At 38.8% G+C, this 25,269-nt stretch overlaps 1 protein-coding gene across 1 annotated transcript in view; it reads right to left on the bottom strand.

The window, feature by feature from the left end:
• Positions 1 to 25,269, bottom strand: part of LOC124606785 (sodium-coupled monocarboxylate transporter 2-like) — a 237,205-nt gene that overhangs the window by 2,186 nt on the left and 209,750 nt on the right. Inside the window, exons 12-14 of the mRNA XM_047138848.1 lie at positions 25,009 to 25,095; positions 24,333 to 24,493; positions 18,167 to 18,341 (exon numbers count right to left, since the gene is read on the bottom strand). Coding sequence (XP_046994804.1) covers positions 18,167 to 18,341; positions 24,333 to 24,493; positions 25,009 to 25,095 — 423 coding nt within the window. The remainder of the gene's footprint in view (positions 1 to 18,166; positions 18,342 to 24,332; positions 24,494 to 25,008; positions 25,096 to 25,269) is intronic.

Below are 25,269 nucleotides of genomic sequence, written 5' to 3' on the forward strand. Positions count from 1 at the left end.
CATATTGTTTCAAACATTAAAGTGAAGAATAGTTTTAACTTATTGTAGGATGTCATTCTTGGAGTTAAAAAAGATTTATTACCGCAATATCACATCTTAAGTGAGTATTATTCAGTGTTTCAATGTGGTAAGCGGCTATCAAGTGAATTTATCAACATAATTGAGTGCAATACAGACAAATAAGTGGACTGTCACAGAGTTGCTAAACATCATGTACTGTTGCATTGACCTTAGGTAGATCATCTTGTGCCACTAAGCAAATGCTGATGGCCCATCAAGACAATGAGTGGTTGGGCATACTGGTAGACAAAGTAACTTCTCAGGTAGACTTTATATGACAAATTCGTTGATGAATTTGCAGAAGTGTAGTGTAACAAAAAATGAAAATACTACCAACTAAATTGTTTAACAGCTGCTGTTCCTGGAAGACCATACTAAAAACCTCTCCTCTTTGAGAAATTTGGAAAAGCATCAAGAATAAAGCATTTGACGCAGTGATTTAAGAATAACCAATGCCATTTTGCACATTATATTTTAAAAGCAATGATGATCCAAATTGTTTTTTGTTTCATTATAATTCCAGTCTTGGATCACAATGTTTATTTTAATTAGGTTATTTAGTCCGGTCGGTAATGACCACCTTCAGGCCAGAGAAAAAACATGTTGCATTACACATATCACTGTGTTACATGTAACAGTGCAGTCAAAATCAGTAGCCATTTCAGCTTTTTCAAACAAATAAAATTATGATATGTAAAGAGCACTGCTGATGCATTTTCCTGGCTCACTGGAAACTTTTTCGTGACCATCACAACTTGTAAAATTGTCTTGTGCTTAGGCTGCACAAACTGTCAAACATATTCATTCCCCCACCTTTAGGAAGTATTTTTAGTTACAGAATAACCTGAGTTTCAATAATTAAGGAATATATTGAGTGCACCTTAATCAAACAAGTTTGGTACAACTAACACCTAATTCTCATGTTCTTCATTACCACTTTTACTGACAACTGTCTGGTGAAGTAAGCTCAAAATTTTTCATCTAATTAAGATTTCTGTGAAGTAGGAAATGTGTCAAAAACTTTATTGTGAAGAGATGTGAATTCAGCGCCCTTGAGGTGTTGAACGCTAATACCGAACCAAACCTATTTATTAGTTTCACCCGTGCATTTCATTTTATGAATGTTCAGTTGCTACCTGATTCTTCGCCAGCCGGAGTGGCCGAGCGGTTCTAGGTGCTACAGTCTGGAGCCGCGCGATCGCTATGGTCGCAGGTTCGAATCCTGCCTTGGGCATGGACATGTGTGATGTCCTTAGGTTAGTTCGGTTTAAGTAGTTCTAAGTTCTAGGGGACTGATGACCTCAGAAGTTAAGTCCATAGTGCTCAGAGCAATTTGAGCCTACCTGATACTTCCTGGCAACAATGAGCAGAATGACAGTGACACTGTGTAAGTCAACATATTTGCTATGAATTAGTGGAATCTGCTAGCTTTACACGTTTCGTAGGATCTTCTGTATTGGTACCCGTTAGGATGCTGTCATAGTGGTGTGACTATTCCGAATGAGTCAAACAACATGGTACAAGTTACAATGCATTGTTGATTTGTATGTTGTGTTTAGTGTAGTTATACTGTTGATTATTCAGCAATGGAAAAGAAAAGACGCAATTTTGTTTGGTTTGTTCCGCCTGCAAACAAAAGAAAGTTTTAATCCAACTGGAATACAGGAGTAGTGAACACCACTTCAGAACACAATAAAGGCAATCCACAGCATTCAAGAACAAGACATCTAGATGGAAGCCAGCTTTACCAACTTGTTGAAATGCAGCCAGGTACACCTAATGTTCAAAACACAATACCAGAGAAGGAAAGTTGCTACTCACCATATAGCGGAGATGCTGAGTCGCGATAGGCACAATAAAAAGATTCACACAATGCTAGCTTTCGGCCATTAAGGCCTTTGTCAGCAGTAGACACACATACACATACACACTCACGCAAACGCAACATTCACATGTCTGCAGTCTCAGAGAACTCTAGTTTCAGCTCTCTGAGACTGCAGACACGTGTGCAAGTTGCGATTGTGTGTGTGCATGTGTGTATGTGTGTCTACTGCTGACAAAGGCCTTGATGGCGGAAAGAATTGTATGAATCTTTTTATTGTGCCTATCGCGACTCAGCATCTCCGCTATATGGTGATTAGCAACTTTCCTTCTCTGGTATTTTTTAAATGGAACCCCGTTAGTTTTGTTAGCACATCTGAACATATAAACAAATACGTAATCAGTGCCGTTTGTTGCATTGTAAAATGTTAATTACATCCGGAGATATTGTAACCTAAAGTTGACGCTTGAGTACCACTCCTCTGCTGTTCGATCGTGTGTATCGGAGAGCACCAAATTACGTAGGGATCCTAAGGGAACGGTGATGGACCTTAGGTACAGAAGAGACTGGAACAGCACATTACGTCCACATGCTAACACCTTTTTATTGGTCTTTTTCACTGACTCACATGTACATTACCACGAGGGGTGAGGTACACGTACACGCGTGATTTCCATTTTCAATTATGGAGTGGAATAGAGTGTGTCCCGACATGTCAGGCCAATAGATGTTCAATGTGGTGGCCATCATTTGCTGCACACAATTGCAATCTCTGGCGTAATGAATGTCGTACACGCCGCAGTACATCTGATGTAATGTCGCCGCAGGCTGCCACAATACGTTGTTTCATATCCTCTGGGGTTGTAGGCACATCACGGTACACATTCTCCTTTAACATACCCCACAGAAAGAAGTCCAGAGGTGTAAGATCAGGAGAATGGGCTGGCCAATTTATGCGTCCTCTATGTCCTATGAAACGCCCGTCAAACATCCTGTCAAGGGTCAGCCTAGTGTTAATTGCGGAATGTGCAGGTGCACCATCAAGCTGATACCACATACATCAATGCATTTCCAGTGGGACATTTTCGAGCAATGTTGGCAGATCATTCTGTAGAAACGCGATGTATGTTGCAGCTGTTTGGGCCCCTGCAATGAAGTGAGGACCAATGAGGTGGTCGCCAATGATTCCGCACCTTACATTTACAGTCCACGGTCGCTGTCGCTCTACCTGTCTGAGCCAGCGAGGATTGTCCACGGACCAGTAATGCATGTTCCGTAGATTCACTGCCCCGTGGTTTGTGAAACCCGCTTCATCAGTAAACAGGTAGAACTGCAACGCATTCTCTGTTAATGCCCATTGACAGAATTGCACTCGATGATTAAAGTCATCACCATGTAATTGCTGATGTAGTGACACATGAAATGGGTGAAAGTGGTGACGATGCAGTATGCGCATGACACTACTTTGACTCAGTTCACCGGCTCTCACAATGTCCCGTGTACTCATGTGTTGGTTCATGGCAACAGCAGCTAACACACCAACTGCACCCGCTTCTCCTGTGATGGGCCTGTTACGGACCCATTTGCATGCTATGACCATACCTGTTGCATACAGTTGGCGGTAGATGTTTTCCAATGTGCGGCACGTTGGATGCTCTCTGTCCGGGTACCGTTCTGCATACACCCTGCAGGCTTCAGCTGCATTTCGTCGACACTCGCCATAGATGAGTATCATCTCCGCCTTTTCAGAGTTCAAATATACCATTGTCACAGTTCCTACAACACTACAGTATCACAGACGTCTGGTAACACGGTGTACTACAGTTGGTCTGCGTGTGGAGACGAATGCAGAACAACAGTAGCAGCAAGCGCTACATGGGGACATTGCGACAGCTAGACCAAACAGCAACAGTGCACTACAGCCACACTCGTAAACACGGTCGTCATCGTAAACATGTCCCTGCAGATGCTGCTCGCCGACCGTGGCCCGTGTTTGTTACAACACGCAACTGAACGTCGGAGGTTTCAAGCGTCAACTTTAGGTTACAATATCTCCGGATGTAATTAGCATTTTACAATGCAAGAAACAGCACTGATTACGTATTTGTTTATATGTTCAGATGTGCTAACAAAACTAACGTGGTTCCATTTAAAAAAACGTAGGTTTGTGTTAAAAAACATACTTCCGTGCATTTTTGTAAGGTTTGTTTTAAACAATTACACTAGCCCCTCTCCTCACGTTCAGTCTGTGGAATTGATTCGTCAGTATTTGATGTGGTTTACGAAATATATCCAGCGATAACATTAGGTGACTCACTCTGTATATGTGTTTGTGTTGATCTGTGTGAGAATCTAGAAAAGAAAATGGGAGATTCTCATTCACATTTTCGTATAGTGTATGAGGAGGCAGAAAGTGTGGCAGAACTTACTGGAATTAAGCTGGAGATTCCAAGGACCACGGGGAGACAAAGTGCCCTTGCTTTGAAGCAGAGAGCCCTGAAAAGTACTTGAGGCCTTCAATTTTTCTTTATTTCATAGGCTGTTTCATCAACCAGATCAAGGACAGGTTTCTAAATCATAAGGGGATCCTAAGCATACAAACTTTGTCACCGAAAAACATATTACAAGCATCAGATGAAAACTTATGAACTTTGAATTGAATTGAATTTTATTTGATCCTGTAAGATTACATTTTGTACAGTAAATGTATGTGTAATATAGGACATGTCAAAGTATTAACATTCATTATCTTTTATTTTTCTACACCTTTAGCTTACATTTTCACATCACTGATAATGAATAACAATATATACAAATTTAATGGCATAAGTATTCTGCAACACTTTAAAACTCTTTTTCAATGAGATAGTCTTTAAGTTTCTTTGGAAAGTCATTGTGAAGTACACTATCTTGCAGGTTTTTGGGCAGACTTCTTAGTAGTCTGATACCAAAGTACTGGGGTCCTCTTTCTAGCATTGCCAGTTGGTGGGGTATGCTCCGTATTTCATTCTTCCTTCTTGTATTGTGGGTGTGTACATTAGCATTTGTAATCCAGTCCTCACTACCTTTTGTGATGTACATTATTGTTTTGTATACATACAACGATGAAAAAGTTAAGATACCTAAATTCTTGAAACAGTTTCTGCACGTTTCAGAGGTCTTTCTTCTTAAGATGGTCCTAATTGCTTTTTTTTTTTGTAATGTGAACTTTCGTTTTGTCTCTTGTTTGTTTGAGTTTCCCCACACAGTCACTCCATACTGTAAGTATGGTTCGAAAAGTCCATGATACATTGTACACAGAAGGTTCTTGTCTGAATACTGTGATAGCTGCATCATTAAGAATATGACAGAGCTCAGTTTCTTACAGACATTATTAATATGTTTTTTCCATTTTAGTTCATTATCCACAAGAATACCTAAGAATCTAGCAGATTCTACTTCTTCCAGCCTTGTTCCATCAACATCTAAATCCATGTCTACAGCTTTTTTCCTTGTTTTTAAACACTGCATACATAGTCTTTTTTAGATTTATAACCAGTTCATTTTCCAACAGCCATTGAGCTGTGACATTTGCAGGTATGTATGCTCTTCTCTCAAGCTGTTCCATATTTTGGTCACTATTTAGTATTGTCATGTCATCAGCACACAATATTTTCTTTTCTTCCTCCTCAACACCTATATCATTAACAACCACATTAAATAACAATGGCCCCATTACCAAACCCTGCAGCACTCCATATTTGATGGATTTGGTTTCTGATTGGTACAAGTTTCCTAATGATACATACAGCTTGCGGTTGCACAAGTATGATTTTATCCATTCACCTGGTTGCCCCTGAATGCCATAGTTGCTTAATTTTTGTGTCAGCATTTCATGGTCAATAATGTCAAATGCCATTGAAAGATCCAGAAACATTGCGGAAACAACCTTTTTCTCATCTAAGGACTGTAAAATGTATTCTGTTAGACTGGTAATTGCTGATTCTGTAGATTTGTGAGGGTATGAGACTGTTATGTTTGTCCAAATAGTTAACTAATCTGGTATACATAAGCATTTCTAGGATTTTTGAGAAACCTGATATCAGTGAAACTGGTCTATAGTTGTTGGGATCATCCTTATACCCTTTCTTGTACACTGGCACTACCTTCGTTATCTTCAGTTTTTCTAGAAAAATTGCATCTCTGAAAGAACAGTTTGCTATGTTCAGCAGTGGTGTTATTAGCTCCTCACATACCATCTTTATTACATGATTTGATATTTCATCACCACCAGCTGATTTCTTCGACTTCAGTTTCTGTATAGTTTTCCGCAATTCATCTTCCGTGACTGGTCTTAAGAACATAGTACTGCATGATCTTTTTGGTGCCTTAATACCATTCTGTTTTTTACTATTTCTTCCCAATTTTAAGTTTTCCACTACACTGATATAGTTATTATTCAGTATGTTTGCTATTTCCATATCATCTGTGACTACTATGTTGTCTATTTTAATTGACCTAATACCTTCTTCTTTGTTTGACCCATCTTTTTCCTTTCTTTCAGCATTGATTGCATTCCAAGCTGCCTTTGCCTTGTTTTTTTGAGTTCGCTATGGTGGTGTCAAATGCTCTTGCTTTGGCTTCTCTTATTGTTTTTCTATAATTTTTTTTTAACATTTTATAGTTTTCAGCTTCGCCCATCCGTCTCACATCCTGAAGCTTCCTTCGCTGTTCTAGTATTTCACTGATAATCCACTGTGTTTGATCTTGCTGCCTTTCTTGTCTCTTTATTTTGGGAAATGCTACATTAAAATGGTACTTAATTGTTGAAATAAAAGCATCATATTTTTCATTTACACTCTGGGCCTGTAGGGTTTCATTCCAGGTTTCCTTACTTAACATTGTTCTAAAGATGTTGATATTTTGTTCATTGATGATCCTAATTTCTTTGGTTGTTTGTTTTGGTTCTGATACAGGGATCAAAAGGCTATTTACAATTTGTACAGAAATCAGATGGAAGTTATAAGAGTCGAGGGGCATGAAAGGGAAGCAGTGGTTGGGAAGGGAGTGAGACAGGGTTGTAGCCTATCCCCAATGTTATTCAATCTGTATATTGAGCAAGCAATAAAGGAAATAAAAGAAACGTTCGGAGTAGGTATTAAAATCCAGGGAGAAGAAGTAAAAACTTTGAGGTTCGCCGATGACATTGTAATTCTGTCAGAGACAGCAAAGGACTTGGAAGAGCAGCTGAACAGAATGGACAGTGCCTTGAAAGGAGGGTATAAGATGAACATCAACAAAAGCAAAACAAGGATAATGGAATGTAGTCGAATTAAGTTGGGTGATGCTAAGGGAATTAGATTAGGAAATGAGACACTTAAAGTAGTAAAGGAGTTTTGCTATTTGGGGAGCAAAATAACTGACGATGGTCGAAGTAGAGAGGATATAAAATGTAGACTGGCAATGGCAAAAAAAGTGTTTCTGAAGAAGAAAAATTTGTTAACATCGTGTATAGATTTAAATGTCAGGAAGTCGTTTCTGAAAGTATTTGTATGGAGTGTAGCCATGTATGGAAGTGAAACATGGACGATAAATACTTTAGACAAGAAGAGAATAGAAGCTTTCGAAATGTGGTGCTACAGAAGAATGCTGAAGATTAGATGGGTAGATCACATAACTAATGAGGAGGTACTGAATAGAATTGGGGAGAAGAGGAGCTTGTGGCACAACTTGACTAGAAGAAGGGATCGGTTGGTAGGACATGTTCTTAGACATCGAGGGATCACCAATTTAGTATTGAAGGGCAGCGTGGAGGGTAAAAATCATAGAGGGAGACCAAGAGATGAATACACTAAGCAGATTCAGAAGGATGTAGGCTGCAGTAGGTACTGGGAGATGAAGAAGCTTGCACAGGATAGAGTAGCATGGAGAGCTGCATCAAACCAGTCTCAGGACTGAAGACCACAACAACAACAACTGTGTCATTACTGCTGCAAAAGCTGATTAGTTGTCCATGATAATCAGATATTTCTGTACGAACTACATGTGACTCATAGTTACACATATTAGTAATTATGTTGTCAATACCTGTCTCACTTTGTGAAGTCACTCTTGTTGGTGCCGTTATTGTTACTTTCGTGTTATGCTGTATTAACAATTCTTCAAAATCCTGTCTTATTTTTGTGTCTTTTCCCATGTCAATGTTGAAGTCTCCACATATAATAAAATTTCTCTTCATATTCATTCTCAATAAGCCAGCAATTTTTTTCAGAAAGATGCTAATATTGCCACATGGTGACCTGTACACACAAAACACTCTAAAATCCTCTGCCACTATACCAGTAACTTCAAAGTCTTTTTCTCTAGCTACAGGCAATGTAGCAGCTTCACTGTTTACATTCTTTGATAGAGTACCTGTTTTAATATATATACAAACGCCACCACCCTTATATTTAGAGCTGCAGAAGTAACTAGCTAGTTTGTAGTCCTTTACTGCAACATTATTTATTTTACTTTCAGTTAGTCCATGTTCACTTATGCGTAATATGTCTGGTCTTACTTCACTCAGGAGTACTTCTGCTTCTAACTTTTGTTACCAAAGTATTGAATATTTTGATGAAGTTCTTTTATGTAATTTTTCTTTTGTTGATTTACATGTTGTGAGCTGTATTCTGGGGCAAATTCTTTAGTATCGTCTTTTTTTGTATGGTGCTTATATTTTTCTTTTCCAGCTAGAGTGTATGATTTTTCACCCCCTTCAGGCCATATTAGTTTCCCTTGCTTCTAATGGTTTTGCAGACATCTGCAAACATTCTGCTGAACGTTACAGGCACAAGTCTATTTAAATGTAAGCCATCCTTCGCCAGTGAGTTTTCACATAGGAATTTGTTTGGGTCTATAAAAATTGCCCCAAGACGATCACATTGTTCTTTAAGAGCACGGTTTATTTTGGCGATATATTTTTCACTCACCGACCTTCTGTTTACTATCCCGCTAAGTATCAGCCGAGATCCTGCATACATATTTCTTGCAGAACGAATCATGTTTCTTGTTTCGTTTGCCATTTCTTCCTCACTACTGCTCCTTAACGAATTCGTTCCAACATGTATAAACGCCCCTTTATAGTTATGTCTGGTTTCAGAATCTGGTTCTGCTGTATCTTGTCTTGCATTTACCATATTTTTAAAATGTTTACCGAGCTGTTGCGTTCTAATTCCAGGTCGTACGTCGATCTTGCAATTGGGGACAGCAATATTCTTCAGCAGCGAATCCCCAATTATCAAAAAGTCATTTTCCTTTTGTTGCGTATCTGTCGCCTTGTTTTTCCTTTTGCTGTATGTCACCACCTTCCATTTATATTTATCTTCCGGTTTTTGGCTTACTGAGTTTACCGAGACATCAACGGGAACACTTGAAATGTTGTTGTTTTTAAAATCCGATCGGTCACTCGTATTTTCGTGATCTTCTTGCTTTTCCGTTTGATGGCTTTTACACAGACAGGACTTCTTTTCTTGTATTAATGTATCGTTTTCTTTCTTGATGGTCGAAAGTTCGGTTTTTAATGCCTCAATGTCACTTCGTAGTATCTTTATAATTTCGTTTTTTGTATCAACTGCACTTACAAGATCCGAGATCGGCCGTTTCGTCACGTAAACAACCGTGACACGTCCACGGAAAATCATCGCTGACGAACTTTAGATTTACTTTCGCGCACTTTTCGTGTAACCAGAAGTTGCATTTGATACACAGAATACCCTTCATCACAGGCTTTTCACATTCTCTACACGAAGAACTGTTCATTTTTTGCCTTTTTAGCGAGAGAGAAGCGCCACTACACTTTCCTATCGGAGCCATCTTACTATTCTACTATTGATGCTAAATGAAATTGGTGGCCTAATGGTGCTGCCACGTCACCAGAGACTTTCTTCAACAGAATGAAGATGAGGAGTAGAAATTCCTTTAACCAAGAAAGATCTTCACTTACCACCCACTTTTTTTATTACGTATTTAAATATGTGTAATGAAATTATTTTTCCCTATGAAATGCCTTGTCATCTTCTTCTATAAATGTCTCTGAGGACAAGTGTCTGGACACCAAACTATTCCACTAAACTAACACAAACACTATACACAAAAAGCTTCGGATGGAACATCAATTACATAAATTTTGGTTTCATTCGGCATTTTAAAAATCACATAATAGGGAGAAGATTACAGAAATAATCAATAAATTGATTAGGTTTAAGCCTCTGCAGTACGTCTGGAGGTAAAAACATTGCATGTTAAGAATTATGCATTTCCTTGACTCTGATCAGCCTGTGCTTGGTATTCACTTGATTTATGAACTCTCCACATAAAAAAATCATTCAGCACCAGGGCACTTCATACTCGCCAAAGCAAAGGAGACCAGACACTGTAGATGACAGCTAATCTCTGCAGTGTGAAAGCATCTGGGTGCCAACTGGTACCCCTAACGGGGAAATATTTGGAGCATCAGGTGATTAGAGATGGAATCCACCAACAGCTCTGCTGCAAAAATATGTCTGAGTAGAACTGCTTTTTTTCGTATGTCAGAAAGTTAGATAAATTTCATTTCTTTCCTTAAACACAAATGCTTTTCCTGTACAGACAAAGTGAAGTATTCAAGAAAGTCAGGAGCCATGAAAACTGGGCTGTCACCATATCTAAATCTGACTACACAGAAAAAACATTAATTGTTTTCCATATAATAATATTACTGAACTCAACAACTTACTTAAAAATGCACTTAATAAATGCCAATTTTTGCTTACAGACAGGGAAAATCAAAGTTGTGTAGCTATGAATCCAAGAGCACAATCGAACACATATGAAGATAAAATTCCTATAAGATCAATTGTAAACTATAGACAAGCCCTGCTCCTCTGCTGAGTTAAAAATCAAACAAAATAATTAACAACAATTAAACTTTGTGAAAAATCCACATTTTTCGAAGAGCACAACTGAACTGACTAATTAGATTAAAAATATTAACATCCTAATAGGAAGAAATTTTCTTTCATTAGATGTGGTGCACTTACATACCTATGTTCCTCTAGATGAAACAATTAATATTCTAAAGAACAGTTTTCTGAAATACGGGAAACTTAGCCAGGCAGAAATTGTCAAACTACTCAACTTTTAAAACTTATCTTACCCTACAACTTCTTCAATTTTAATGCTAAAGCCTTTAAAAAAAATAAAGGCTTAGCCATGGGCTGTAACCTGGCAGGAACATTAGCTAAGATTTTTCTTGATCAAACAATGGAAACTCCAAGTTGGAATATCAACAATGTAAGTAAAAGATAAATTGTTACTTACTGTAAAGGTGACACATTAAGTTGCTGACAAGCACAATTAAAAGATACTTACACATTAGCTTAGGGACCACAGCTTTCATCAGAAAAAGCGGGAGAAACAAAAAAAAAAAAAAAAAAGAAAAGAAGAAGAAGACACACACACACACACACACACACACACACACACACACAGATATATATATATATATATATATATATATATATATATATATATATATATATATATATATATATATATATATATATGTCTGCTTGTGCCTGTATGTGTGTGGATGGATATGTGTGTGTGTGCGAGTGTATACCCGTCCTTTTTTCCCCCTAAGGTAAATCTTTCCGCTCCCGGGATTGGAATGACTCCTTACCCTCTCCCTTAAAACTCACATTCTTTCGTCTTTCCCTCTCCTTCCCTCTTTCCTGATGAGGCAACAGTTTGTTGTGAAAGCTTGAATTTTGTGTGTATCATTGTGTTTGTTTGTGTGTCTATCGACGTGCCAGCGCTTTCGTTTGGTAAGTCACATCATCTTTGTTTTTAGATATATTTTTCCCATGTGGAATGTTTCCCTCTATATATATATATATATATATATATATATATATATATATATATATAGAGAGAGAGAGAGAGAGAGAGAGAGAGAGAGAGAGAGAGAGGGAAACATTCCACGTGGGAAAAATATATCTAGAAACACAGATGATGTGACTTACCCAACGAAAGCGCTGGCAGGTCGATAGACACACAAACAAACACAAACATACACACAAAGTTCAAGCTTTCGCAACCAACGGTTGCTTCATCAGGAAAGAGGGAAGGAGAGGGAAAGACGAAAGGATGTGGGTTTTAAGGGAGAGGGTAAGGAGTCATTCCAATCCCAGGAGCGGAAAGACTTACCTTAGGGGGAAAAAAGGACATGTATATACTCGCACACACACACATATCCATCCGCACATACACAGACACAAGCAGACAAATGTGTATATTCACACAAGCAAACACACCTCACACACACATGACCAGCAGCTCAAATCAGAATGCAGCTGTCTCATGGAATGGAAGCAACAATCTGGAGCAAGCAGGGATGGGGAAGGGGAAGAGACAGCAGGGTGGGAGACAGAAGAGAGCTCTCTGGAAGAGCATGCAGGGATGACTGCAAACAGGCACAGAGTTGGGAGGCTGTGGGGCAGAGATGTGGGGAGAGGGAACGGAGCAAAAAAAGAGAGCAGTGGAGAAAGATGGGTGGCTGCATTTGAAGAGGGTGACACAAAAAGAGGGTGGGAAACAAGAACAGGGAGGAGGATGCCCATGGTTGTGCTGCGGATTTGTTTGTATACTTTCCCTTCAATGGAGAAATAGTTGTGAATTAGGATAAAGTGAGTAAGCTGTATGAGGAATAAGGCAGTGGGTTTGGAGTCTGAAGGACATTGGTAAAGATAGTGTTCAGTAATGGTAAGACCACAGCCATGAAGGATGTGTGTTGGTGTATAGGTGGTATTAACAATGATGAGTAGTTATCCAGGAGGTTAAGGGTTGGAGAGGGTAGAGAATCAGTGGAGGAAGTTGTTGACATCTTTGATGTGGGAGACTAGATTATGGGCAATTAGTAGGAGGTGTTGGTCATTGAGGGCCGAAATTCTTTCAGTGGGACCAGAATAGCCTCTCTTTCCTCTCACCTTCTCAGTATTCTTGTCTCCCACCCTCTGCCAACGCACCCGCTCGTCTTCCCAGCTACTCTCCTTTTTTTGCTCCGTTACCCCTCCCCACCTTCTTGCCTCACAGCCTTCAAACTCTGTGCCTGTTGGCAGTCTAGACCCAGCACACTCTGCCAGACAGCGCTCTTCTCTTCTCCTCTCCTGCCTGTACACTGTTATCCCTCCCCTTCCCCACCCTCTCCAGATTGCTGCTTCCATTCTGCATGACAATTGCATTCCGGTCTGACCTGCTGGGGATGACAGTCATGTGTGCAGCATGAGGTGTGCCTCTCTCTCTCTCTCTCTCTCTTTGAGTGTGTGTGTGTGTGTGTGTGTGTGTGTGTGTGTGTGTGTGAGAGAGAGAGAGAGAGAGAGAGAGAGAGAGAGAGAGAGTGAGTGAGTTTTTTCTCTTTCTTTTTCTGATGAAGCAATGGCCGGAAGCTAATGTGTAAGAATTTTTTAATTGTGCCTGACTACAACTTATCATGTCATCTTTATGGTAAGTAGCAGTCTATCTTTTCCTCACATTGTTGTTTTTCCTTGATCATACAGAAAAAAGCTCCTCAAAGAGCAACCAATGCTACTTAATAAAATAATGTACACTGAAGCACCAAATAAACTGATATAGGCACACGTATTCAAATACAGAGATATGTAAACAGGCAGAGTATGACACTGCAGTTGGCAATTGCCTGTATAAGACAACAAGTGTCTGGCACAGTTGTTAGATTGGTTACTGCTGCTATAATGGCAAGTTATCAAGATTTAAGTGAGTCTGAACATGGTGTTAGAATCGGCGCATGAGCAGCGGGTCATAGCACCTCCAAGGTAGCAATGAAGTGGGGATTTTCCTGTACGACCATTTCACAAGCGTACCATGAATATTAGGAGCCCGGTAAAACATCAAATCTCCAACATCGCTGTGGCCAGAAAAAGATCCTGCAAGAATGGGACTAATGACGATTGAAGAGAATCGCTCAGCCTGACAGAAGTGCAACCCTTCCACAAATTGACACAGATTTAAATGCTGGCCCATCAACAAGTGTCAACGTGCAAACCATTCAATGCAGCATTATCAGTATGGGCTTTTGGAGCTGAAGGCCCACTTGCGTACTCTTGATGACTGCATGACACAAAGCTTTATGTCTTGCCTGGGCCTGCCAATACTGGCATTGGACTATTGATGACTGGAAACATGTTGCCTGGTGAATCTCGTTTCAAATTGTATCGAGTGGATGGCTGTGTATGAGTATGGAGACAACCTCATGAATCCATGGACCCTGTGTATCAGCAGGGGACTGTTCAAGCAGGTGGAGGCTCTGTAATGGTGTGGGGCATGTGCACTTGAAGTGATATGGGACCCCTGATACATCTAGATACAACTCTGACAGGTGACAAGTATGTAAGCATCTTGTCTGATCAGCTGCATACATTCATGTCAATTGTGTATTCCGATGGTCTTGGGCAATTCCAGCAGGACAATGCGACACCCCACAGTCCAGAATTGCTACAGAGTGGCTCCAGAAACACTCTCCTGAGTTTAAACACTTCCAATGGGCATCAAACTCCACAGAGATGAACATTATTGAGCATATTTGGGGTGCCTTGTAACTTGCTGTTCAGAAAACATCTCCACCCACTCGTACTCTTACGGATTTATAGACAGCTGCTGCAGGATTCATGCTGTCAATTCCCTCCAGCACTACTTCAAACATTAGTCGAGTCCATGCCACATTGTGTTGTGGCACTTCTTCATGCTCTTGGGGCCATACGCGATATTAGGCAGGTGTACCAGTTTCTTTGGCTCTTTAATGTATTATTGACAGTATGTAGATGACATGATTATCTTGTTCAATGGAACAAAGGAAGAAGCATCCACACTTCATCAGAAATTCAATGAACTTCACACAAATATACATTTCAACACGGGGCACGAAAAACAGAAGGGCATAAACTTTTTTTTCTGAGAACCAATTACATCTTATGGGAGAATTCACAATACCTCATGTCATCCTACAACACATAAAAAAGCATTTTTCATGCCATGGTACACAGAACAATCTGCTTACCACTGTCTGATAAGAACATTCAATAGAGCTAAATACATTGCAATATATAGCCATAGAAAAGGGATGCAACACTGATTTAGTTAAGAAACTCTATAGAGATTAGAAAAATAAGCTCTATAAGATAAATAAGAGAGAAATAACAAAAATTTTCAAATGAGGTATGTCATCCCCACTATTCTTTCCACCCCTCCCACAGTGGTATTCTGCCATCCACTGAACCCACACAATATACTCATCCATCCCTACACAATCCCGATAACCAACCCCTTACCTCACGGTTCGTATCCCTGTAATAGACCTAGGTGCAAGACCTGCCCCATACATCCTCCCACCACCACCTAGTCCAGTCTTGTCACAAACATCACCTATACCATCAAAGGCAGTGTTACCTGTGAAACCAGTCATGTGACCTAGAAGCTAAGCTGCAACCACTGTGCTGCATTCTATGTGGGTATGACAACCAACAAGCTGTCTGTCCACGTGAGTGGCCACCGACAAACTGTGACCAAGAAACAAGTGGACCACACTGTTCCTGAGCACGTTGCCCAACATGACATCCTTCATTTCAATGACTACTTCACAGCCTGCACCATATTGATCCTTCTCACCAACACCAGCTTTTCTGAATTGCACAAGTGGGAACTCTCCCTGCAATATATCCTACATTCCTGCAACCCTCCTTGTGGACTCCCCAGCAGCACTATCCCTCCCCCTCCCCGTTCCAGCCCCCTTCTTACCCCCACCCAGTTGCCACTTCCATCACGCACTGCTGCTGCTTGCAGTGTGGCTTCAGCTGCCAGAGACTGCAGTTTTCTTTTTGTGTTTGTGTGTGTGTGTGTGTGTGTGTGTGTGTGTGTGTGTGTGTGTGTGTGTGTGTGTGTGTGTGTGTGTGTGTGTCATCTATTTTTGACAAAGGCCTTGTTGGCCGAAAACTTATTTGTGACAGTCTTTTTGTTGTGCCTAAACATCTCCTTTTCATGATACTGTTACATTCCATCCTGGATTTTCCATCGTTTGATTAAAAGAGAAATAACATTAGTAAGCAAGGAGAATAAAAAGAAGCAAAAATATGCGATCTTACCACATATCAGACAAATCTCTAGAGAAATTAGCTACATATTTTATAAAACAAGAATAAAAATTGATGTTCAGACAAGTAACACAATGCTTTCCAAATATAGGACATAAATCTGACCCAACACTCCACTGCCACCAATAGGGCATATATAAAGTACAGTGCAGGGATTACAACAAATTCTACTTTGGACAAACAGGAAGAAACATATGTACGTGGCTTAAAGAACATTATAACACTGATAAAAGCAACCCTTTGATATATGCTGCTCATTTAAGGGACGAAAAGCATGTAGTAGACAAAACAAAATAGTGTTTCTGTTCTACACAAAACAGAGGAGGGTAGATGTATGGATCTCATGGAAGAAATTGATTTTTTTTTTTTTTTTTTCCATGTGGATCTCACAAAAGAAACTGAATTTTTTCAGATTATGCTAACGATTAAATGAAAAATTGAAGTGAAAAACAAAAATACGTTGAAAATTTTCATGATATTGTATTACAAAGATAATACTGGTCAAAACAGAAATGTTTTGCCATTTCATGTTACATATTCTTTGGATAACTGTGTGATGGGCACTCCATGCATCTGCTTTTACATGAGTGTTCTATTTTGACAACTATTTTATGAGACATGTGTGATACCTGTTACTAACAAAACTTTTAAGATATAGTGTATATCTTACCACACTGTGTGTTGTATATATCTTACTGAAATTTTCAATTTTTTGCCCATGAAACTTGCCCTGTGTCCATAATGTTGTACAACAGGTACTGGAAAATTGTATCTTACTGAAATCGTTAATACGTTCAAAACTAAATTATTCAACAGTTTGACATGTGCAATATGTCACTTCTGAGGCACTAACTCAACTGGTTGATCAGGGTATTGTACAAGCATTTGTCATGAACTGCATACTTCAATAGTAAACTGAAATCAGGAAATGGGGATGTTCTTGAAATTTGAAAATGGCTGTGTATTCAGTAGGCTTGTTGTGGCATAGCAACAGCCCGACCACTCTTAGGAATTATTAGAATGAGTGTTCCATTAATGAAAATCTAACAGAGGTAAAATGTAGTGACAGTCTCCAACAGCAGTGACTTCCAGTCTGCATGTAATGAAGTGCAAAACTTATTTTGAAGAAATGAACTGCTGGGCAGTTTTTGACAATGAGGAACTGATTTCAGAGATCATAGTTGACAAAGACATTGATTCTGTGTGAAATAAGAATGGTAAACAGTCAAAGCTGAGAATGATGAAGAAGAAGAAAGTGCAGAAGACAATTCCAGTACACATGAAATATTGGATAATATAAACAAAAGTTCTTGCATTGATGGACAGACTAAGTGAACCAAACCACATGCAGTTATTGCACCTCATGAACATAAAATAAAATAACATTCACAAAAGAAAACATGTGAATGATTCACCAAAAGAAATAATTGACTTATTTAAAGTAGTGGTAAAATGAACCTACAGTTACTTGCAGATAGTGTTCTAAATAGTCATGTGTTTTTTTATTGTTTGGCCACAATTTCAGTGAATTTTATCTAATTGCTATATTTGCAAGTTTTTTAAATTTTTTACTTCTAATGTTCTTTAAATTTAAATCTGTAGAGTATAATACAGCAATACGTGTTTTCCCAACCTGTCATGAGTTATTTGCATTTTCATAGCTCTCTCTCAACATATTGTGGTTATACAATACGGACGGGGTTAAGCAAGTGCCCCCCCTCCCCTCCCCCCATGACTGTATTATATTCTTCTTACACTATAAGGAATAGGAGCAAAGTATTAAAGAAAAAGATGAAAAAAGGAATTACTGGACAAAGCAAAAGCATGCATGAGAAATATCATAGGTGTGAAATTTCAAGATAAGTGGATCCTCCATTACATAAAAGAGGGGAAGAGATTTCAGGAAGAGAGACTGTTTAAGATTATCACCATGGATATTGAATCAAGGAGAAGACTGCAACACTGGATGAGAAGGAAGTGAATCAAGCTTTATGTGAGTATTCCTGTTTTATTTGAGTTCCCCATGAGTATTTTTTTTTTTTTTTTCATTCACTTATTTGATGTAAACTTGTGCTTACAGTAAGCTTTGTATCACACTGACACAGAAATGTCTCTAACATACCTTTTGTGAAGGAAGCAACCAGTGAACTGCAGGACTAAGAAATGCTCTGTCAACATCAGCCACACGTGTTGCTCCAGTGATGAAACTTGTTATTATTCCCACAAACAGGGCAGTGGCACACCCAACCAATGTATACCACATATATGAAAGCTGGTACAATACAAAAGCTTCAGACCTAAGGAAACAATACACATTTAAATATTAAGTGTTATTATGTAACATTCTCTTACTTTTAATTGTATGTACAGTATCGGTTACTCTGAGCATAGAATGATTGCAATGAAAATATACCAAATTTCCAATGTTTAACCGATTTGTGTTTTTTGATACATTTGCCTGAGGTAAATGTTTAGATGTGATAAATACACCAAGAAAAATCATAATAGATGCTTTGTATCCACATTTCATTACAATTACTTGTTTTCAGCAGACAGGCAGTTCAGAACATTGATTACAGCATTTTCATGACCTTTCACTTCATAGACAAGTTCACCATGATCCACACAAGTTGCATAGCAGTCAACCTGGTACTATCCAATTCAAATGATACTGAAAAAGTACATGACCATTAAAGGGGAGATGGTGGTGGCATACAGTTATTGATTACTGGACAGTGTGCCAGTACCCTGTGTTAATCCCTAAATCTCTTAACAATGCCTCATGTAATAACACTAATTATTGTGATTGGTATGTCTGACCTCAAGTTCTGCAGCCCCTTGGTGTTATTTGAGAGGAGTAGGCTATGTGTTTCTTCCTCCATAGCTAGTGTTGCTTATGTACATTTGTGGGCTGGTGTTTGACTTTGAGGACACTAGTTCAAATTTTGGTACTATAAAAAAATTCTATTTACATTTTTCGGCTGACAAGTAGAGGGAAATGACCTGCATTCAATTACAAACTTCTCTGCAATGTTTCAGAGAGTGAGTGCATCTGCTCCAGATGGTGCTCACAAACATGGACCTCTTTCTACTTTCCTGCCACTGCCTCCAGCACATGCTTGTCCACCACAAGTTGGACAGCTTATAGGGAATGCTGAATTCTTCTGCTTCTCCTTCTTCTTATTCTTGTCATGGCGTTACAACCCTGCAAGGGTCTTAGCCTCTTTGACAAGTTTCCTCCATTCTGCCCTCTCCAGTACAATTCTCCGCCATTTTATATCTTCTTCCACATTATCTTTCGTGGCCTTTCTCACTGTCTTTTTTCCAGTTGGATTCCATTCAAAAACTTTTATAGTTGTTCATGCAGTATCCATCTTAAGGGCATGTCCAAGCCAGGCTAGTCTCCTACTTTTTACTGTTCTTACAATATCAGCTTCTTGTTTGAGACGATCCATCTCAGTGTTTGTTTTAGATCTCCAGAAACCATTGTTGGCCTGAACTGCCCCACAGATCTTGTGCAGAACACTGTGTTCAAATATCCTGAGCAGCTACTCATCAGCAATCATTAGTGTCCATGTTTCCCATCTGTAGGTTACAACTGCCCTGATCAGTTATGACCTTTTAAATTTGATGTTTCTGTTGGTTGTTTAATAACCTACAGGTCAACAATTTCTTAAATGCATGAAATGTATTCGCAGTTGCAAATGTGAACAACCATCAGCTGAATGATGGAATGATTACAATGAAAATTTGTGTTGGACTGGGACTTGAACACAGATGTCCCACTTACTGTGAGTGGTTGCCTTACAGTCACAGCCAGACCTAAACTTCCATATGTCGTCAACCTTGTATTTACAACCTGTACACGTACATCCATTATGTATATTCCTGTAAAGGGGCAACGTTATTTGAAACTTACCTGCCTGGTTTTGGTGGATAAATATGATATTGCATTCATGTCTGAAGGAACTTTGCATCATAATTCAGAATAACAAAGGCACTGCAATATCGTATTTATCTGTCGACACCGGGCAAGTCACTTTCAAGTATAATGTCTTCCCTGTACAGGAATATACAGTATGGATGTACAAGTACAGTTTGCAGACACATGGTTGACAACATATCTTATATCTCTGGCAGGAAACAAAGGGTGTTATTAGGAAAGAGACATGTATCAAGCTATCAGGCATCATCCAACTGGGAACTAATTACATGTGGGGTCCCACAAGGTTCCATTTTGGGGCCCTTACTTTTTCTTGTGTATATCAATGACCTTTCATCAGTAACATTACCAGATGCCAAGTTTGTTTTGTTTGCTGATGATACAAACATTGCAATAAATGGCAAATCAAGTGTAGTCTTAGAAAGATCAGCCAATAAAATATTTGTAGACATTAATCACTGGTTCCTAGCCAATTCTTTGTCACTAAACTTTGAAAAAACACACTACATGCAGTTCAGAACTTGTAAGGGGTGTCCCAAGAGTATATGTCTAACATATGATGACAAGAAGATAGAAGAAGTGGACGGTGTTAAATTCTTGGGATTACAGCTTGATAATAAATTCAACTGGGAGGAGCACACCACAGAACTGCTGAAGCGTCTTAACAAATCTCTGTTTGCAATGCGAATTTTGTCAGACATAGGGGATATAAAAATGAAAAAGCTGGCATACTATGCTTACTTTCATTCCATAATGTCATATGGGATTATTTTCTGGGGTAATTCATCAAGCCAAGCTAAAGTTTTCCGGGCACAAAAACGTGCAGTAAGAATTATATGTGGTGTGAACTCAAGAACATCCTGCAGAAGCCTGTTTAGGGAACTAGGGATACTAACTACAGCTTCCCAATATATTTATTCCTTAATGAAATTTGTCATTAAAAATATATCACTTTTTCAAACCAACAGCTCAATTCATGGAATCAATACTAGAAATAAGAATAATCTTCACAAGGATTTAAAGTCACTTAGTCTTGTACAAAAAGGTGTGCATTATTCAGGAACACACATTTTCAATAACTTGCCAGCAGCCATAAAAAGCTTAACAACCAATGAAATTCAGTTTAAGAGAAGCCTAAAGGATTTATTGGTGGCCAACTCCTTCTACTCCATTGATGAATTTCTGAGGAAAACCAACTGATTTGTATATAAGTACAACATAACTTCTGCACAATTTCGGTGCAGTAATGTGTTCACTGAAAATTTGTGTGTGTGTGTGTGTGTGTGTGTGTGTGTGTGTGTGTGTGTGTGTGTAAGTATAATCTAACTTCTGCACCATTTCAGTGCAGTAATGTGTTCATTGTAAGTAAGTATTACAGTAGTTGTATTACATGTTTCTTACCTTATAAATAAATATAAAACTTTTTTATTTTAAATTCAGTGCAATAGTATTTGTAAAATGACTCTTAGTGTTCATTAAAAAATGACGATCATTCCACTTGGGACCTGTGGAATGGTACATTAGCTTATTTGTTTTAGTTTAAATATTTGTCATGTATTGTTGTTTTTCTGACATGTTCCACATCCTGGAGGACCTCCTCACTACGGATCAATTGGAATGAAAGTAAATCTAATCTAATCTAATATGGAAGTTTGGGACTGGCCGTGAGTCAGATCGGGTAGCCAAATGGTAAGATGACTGCTCATGATAAACAGGAAATCTGGGTTCAAGTCCCAGTCTGGTACAACTTTTCGTTGTTGTAATTCCACTATACAGCTGATGGTTGTCCATATTCACAGCTGTGAATACGTTTCATGTATTTCATAATAGCTGCAGTCACCCCAATGCCTGTCCCCTTGGACATTCATGCATATCGTACTTCGGGATAACACAGGCACAGTAGTATCGTATTTCTTAAATGTGTGGAAGCATCTATTACCATTTAGGATGTGCTGTTTTATTTCAGTTGACACGGAATTTGTCCAATTAATATTAGATCCTAGGTAGTCAATGTTCTGCACATGTTCAAATGGTTCAAATGGCTCTGAGCACTATGGGACTCAACTGCTGAGGTCATTAGTCCCCTAGAACTTAGAACTAGTTAAACCTAACTAACCTAAGGACATCACAAACACCCATGCCCGAGGCAGGATTCGAACCTGCGACCGTAGCAGTCTTGCGGTTCCAGACTGCAGCGCCTTTAACCGCACGGCCACTTCGGGCGGCGCACATGTTCAATACTGAAACCAGCTGCTTATAGTTTATTCAAGTTATTATCTTCCTCCCTGGTGAAATTTGTGTATTTAATCTTCTTTTCATTAATAGCAAGCCCTCTATGTAGTGCAACTTCTTTCACTTCATCTATTGATCTCTCTAGTGAAACTTTTCTTCTACTAGTAATTGCTATATCATCAGCAATGCACATATTTGGGTTAACTTTGTACCTATGTAACAAGATATTTGAAGCTTTCGAATGGGTGCAGCAATAGTTTGATTAAATAGCACTGTAGAGAAGGCATCCCCTTGTCTGACTCCTTTACTAATGCTAAACCATACACTGAGTTCTCCATCCATTTGCACTGCAGCCATGGAACCAGCAAATGTTGCTTGGATAAGTGAAACATACTTGGGTGGTAGCATTTCTGCCCTGTTAAGAATATCAAAGGCCTGCTTGAAGTACACATAGAGGTTATGAAGGAAGATCAATATTATTCTTATTCTTATATGCCTTTTCATGTATTTGCCTCAGCACAAATATCTGATGTATTTTTGATCTATTAGGTCAAAATTCACACAGATATTCTCCCAGAATCTCTTCTGCATACAGAATTAGCCTACTGTGGATAATACCAGAGAGAATCTTCTATGTTACATTCAGCAGGGTAATTCCTTGGTAATTTGAATTATAAGACTTGTCTCCTTTCTAACGGATTGGTTAGATTACCCCTGAGGTCCACTCTTCTGAAACTCTTTCCTGATTCCATATTAATTTGATAAGTTTGCAGATTCACTTATGGAGACCATTACCCCCATTTTTCAACAGTTCTGCTGTTATTCCATCAGTCAGAGAATGCTGTTAGCTGTGGACTATGAGGGTGGTTTGAAAAGTTTTTGGAATCACCACGAGAGGTCAGCACTAGCACAACAAATTGTTAACATAATATTCATTGGACTGTTGCCTGTAAACACATGCTACATCAGTGCTCTTGGAAGAGAGCCATGGCAGTGACATGTCTCTGTTGTTGCCACATAGTGATTTGTGAAGAAGGAAAAAATCGAGATTCAAGCAGTAATTAAGTACTTCGTAAAGAAAGGTTTGAAAGCAAAGGATATTCATGTCTATTCCCAGAATACACTGGGAGACTCTGCTCCTTCATATTCAACTGCTGCCAAGTGAAAAAAATAATTTAAATTTGGCCAGGAGAGCTCAGATGAAGATCCGTTCAGTGGTCGACCAAGATGTTGCGCTACTCCAGAAATCATTGCAAAAGTGCACAAAATGGCCATGGAGCATCGCCAATTGAAAGTGTATGAAATTGCTCATGCTTGCCGGATGTCATCTGAAAACCCTTCAGATCATGTTTTGACTGAAGAATTAGAGATGAAAAAATTATCTGCAAGATGGGTGCCAAGACTCGATGCTGGATGAAAAACGTGCTGTCACCATGGCAAAACCACAGGAACTAAGGTATGCCACACCTGCCTTATTCACCTGATATGGCTCCATCAGGCATCCATCTCTTCCCAAAACTGAAAATTTTTCTTGGTGGACGAAGATTCACTGACAGCTTACTTCAGAGCAATACTCTGAAAACAACCTTCCAACTTAGCAGTCACTATTTATGTGGGACTATGACCAGCAACTGACTGTCTGCAAACATTACTATCAATAATACTTACAGTAATGTAGACTGCCAAGAGAGAACAAAGTTATGTAGATATCATTGTATTAGGTATAGGATATCAAGTGCCATGTATCAAACTGTACCAAAGTTAATTACCATTTTGTAATATACCCTTAATAAATGTTCTTTCTTATTGTGTTGTCACATCTTTGTTAGAGTGCCACACTATCATACAAGTGTTTACTCACAAGCTGGAAATTGGCCACCAATAATGAACCATAGCAACGAAACAGGTTTCTGTTACTGTGGATATTTGGAATGAATCAATAGTAGCATTCAGTTTCTGCATCATAACATTTAATTTCATCCCTAGCAACTCAAAAGCAGCACTACTTTATGTAACCACAAATTACAACCATCTGCATAGTAGAGATATACTTTTGATCAAGTACAAGATGTAATTTTGAACTTCAGTTTCATAACAAGAAGAAAAAGACTACCTTGGCAGAGAAGCAGGTGCTACTGTTGGCATCTCAGGGCACCCTGCAATTGAAGTTGGCTTGGTTTCAAAATATAAGGTGCCACCAGCAATTGCTGTTTGTGAACCTACTGAAATCCACCCAACAAGTAACATACTAGTGATTCCACCAACCAGGGCACCCTGCGAACATATTTAAGCTGTTATTAAATACTAATTTCACAATTTTTTATTTTAACAATTGAAAAAAGAAAGTAATTTATTGTGGTATTGATGTGACTCCAAGTATAAACTATTAACAAACCCTGGAAAGTACATTTATATTTAAAAAACTGTGGAAAATAATAGTGTTATTACACAAAGGAAATTCTGTGCAGAAGTAATGTTTGAGTACACCTGGTTTTTATATTGAAAGTCACTTTCATTTTGCTTTCTCAAAGGTGTAAAGAACTGAGGAAAATAAAAATGTGCTTCAGTTTCATTATTATGTTTCACAGAGCACAAATAGTTCAGCCAGTCAGAGTGATATCATATTCTTACAAACTTTCCTTCTGTTAATATTTGTCTTCAGTCAGTAATTCTTTTCATTTATGATGCACTAGTAAAAGAGCATTTTGTCATGACCCACATCAGTCACCCCCATTTTTCTTCAGTGTGACAATGATGAATCAGTCCTCTGGTAAGTGATGTTAACAAACCTTTCCATTTGCCCATGGAAAAAGTAGCCCCAGACTGAAGACCCCAAGCAGTGGTCCTGCTGTAATTGACGATAAACTTCGGCCAGCCTGAAAATAAAATCTTCAGTTATTGGCATTTCAATTATTTTCCTAAAAACTTCTTAAACTGTATTACAGTAGCAGAAAAATAACATAAGTTATCACAAAAATATGTGCTTCCATGTTTTTGTAACAATGAATAACTGCATCATTAGAAACAAAGACATACTCATTGTGGGGTTT

This window comes from Schistocerca americana, chromosome 3, assembly GCF_021461395.2.
Source record: "Schistocerca americana isolate TAMUIC-IGC-003095 chromosome 3, iqSchAmer2.1, whole genome shotgun sequence".
Lineage (NCBI taxonomy): Eukaryota > Metazoa > Arthropoda > Insecta > Orthoptera > Acrididae > Schistocerca > Schistocerca americana.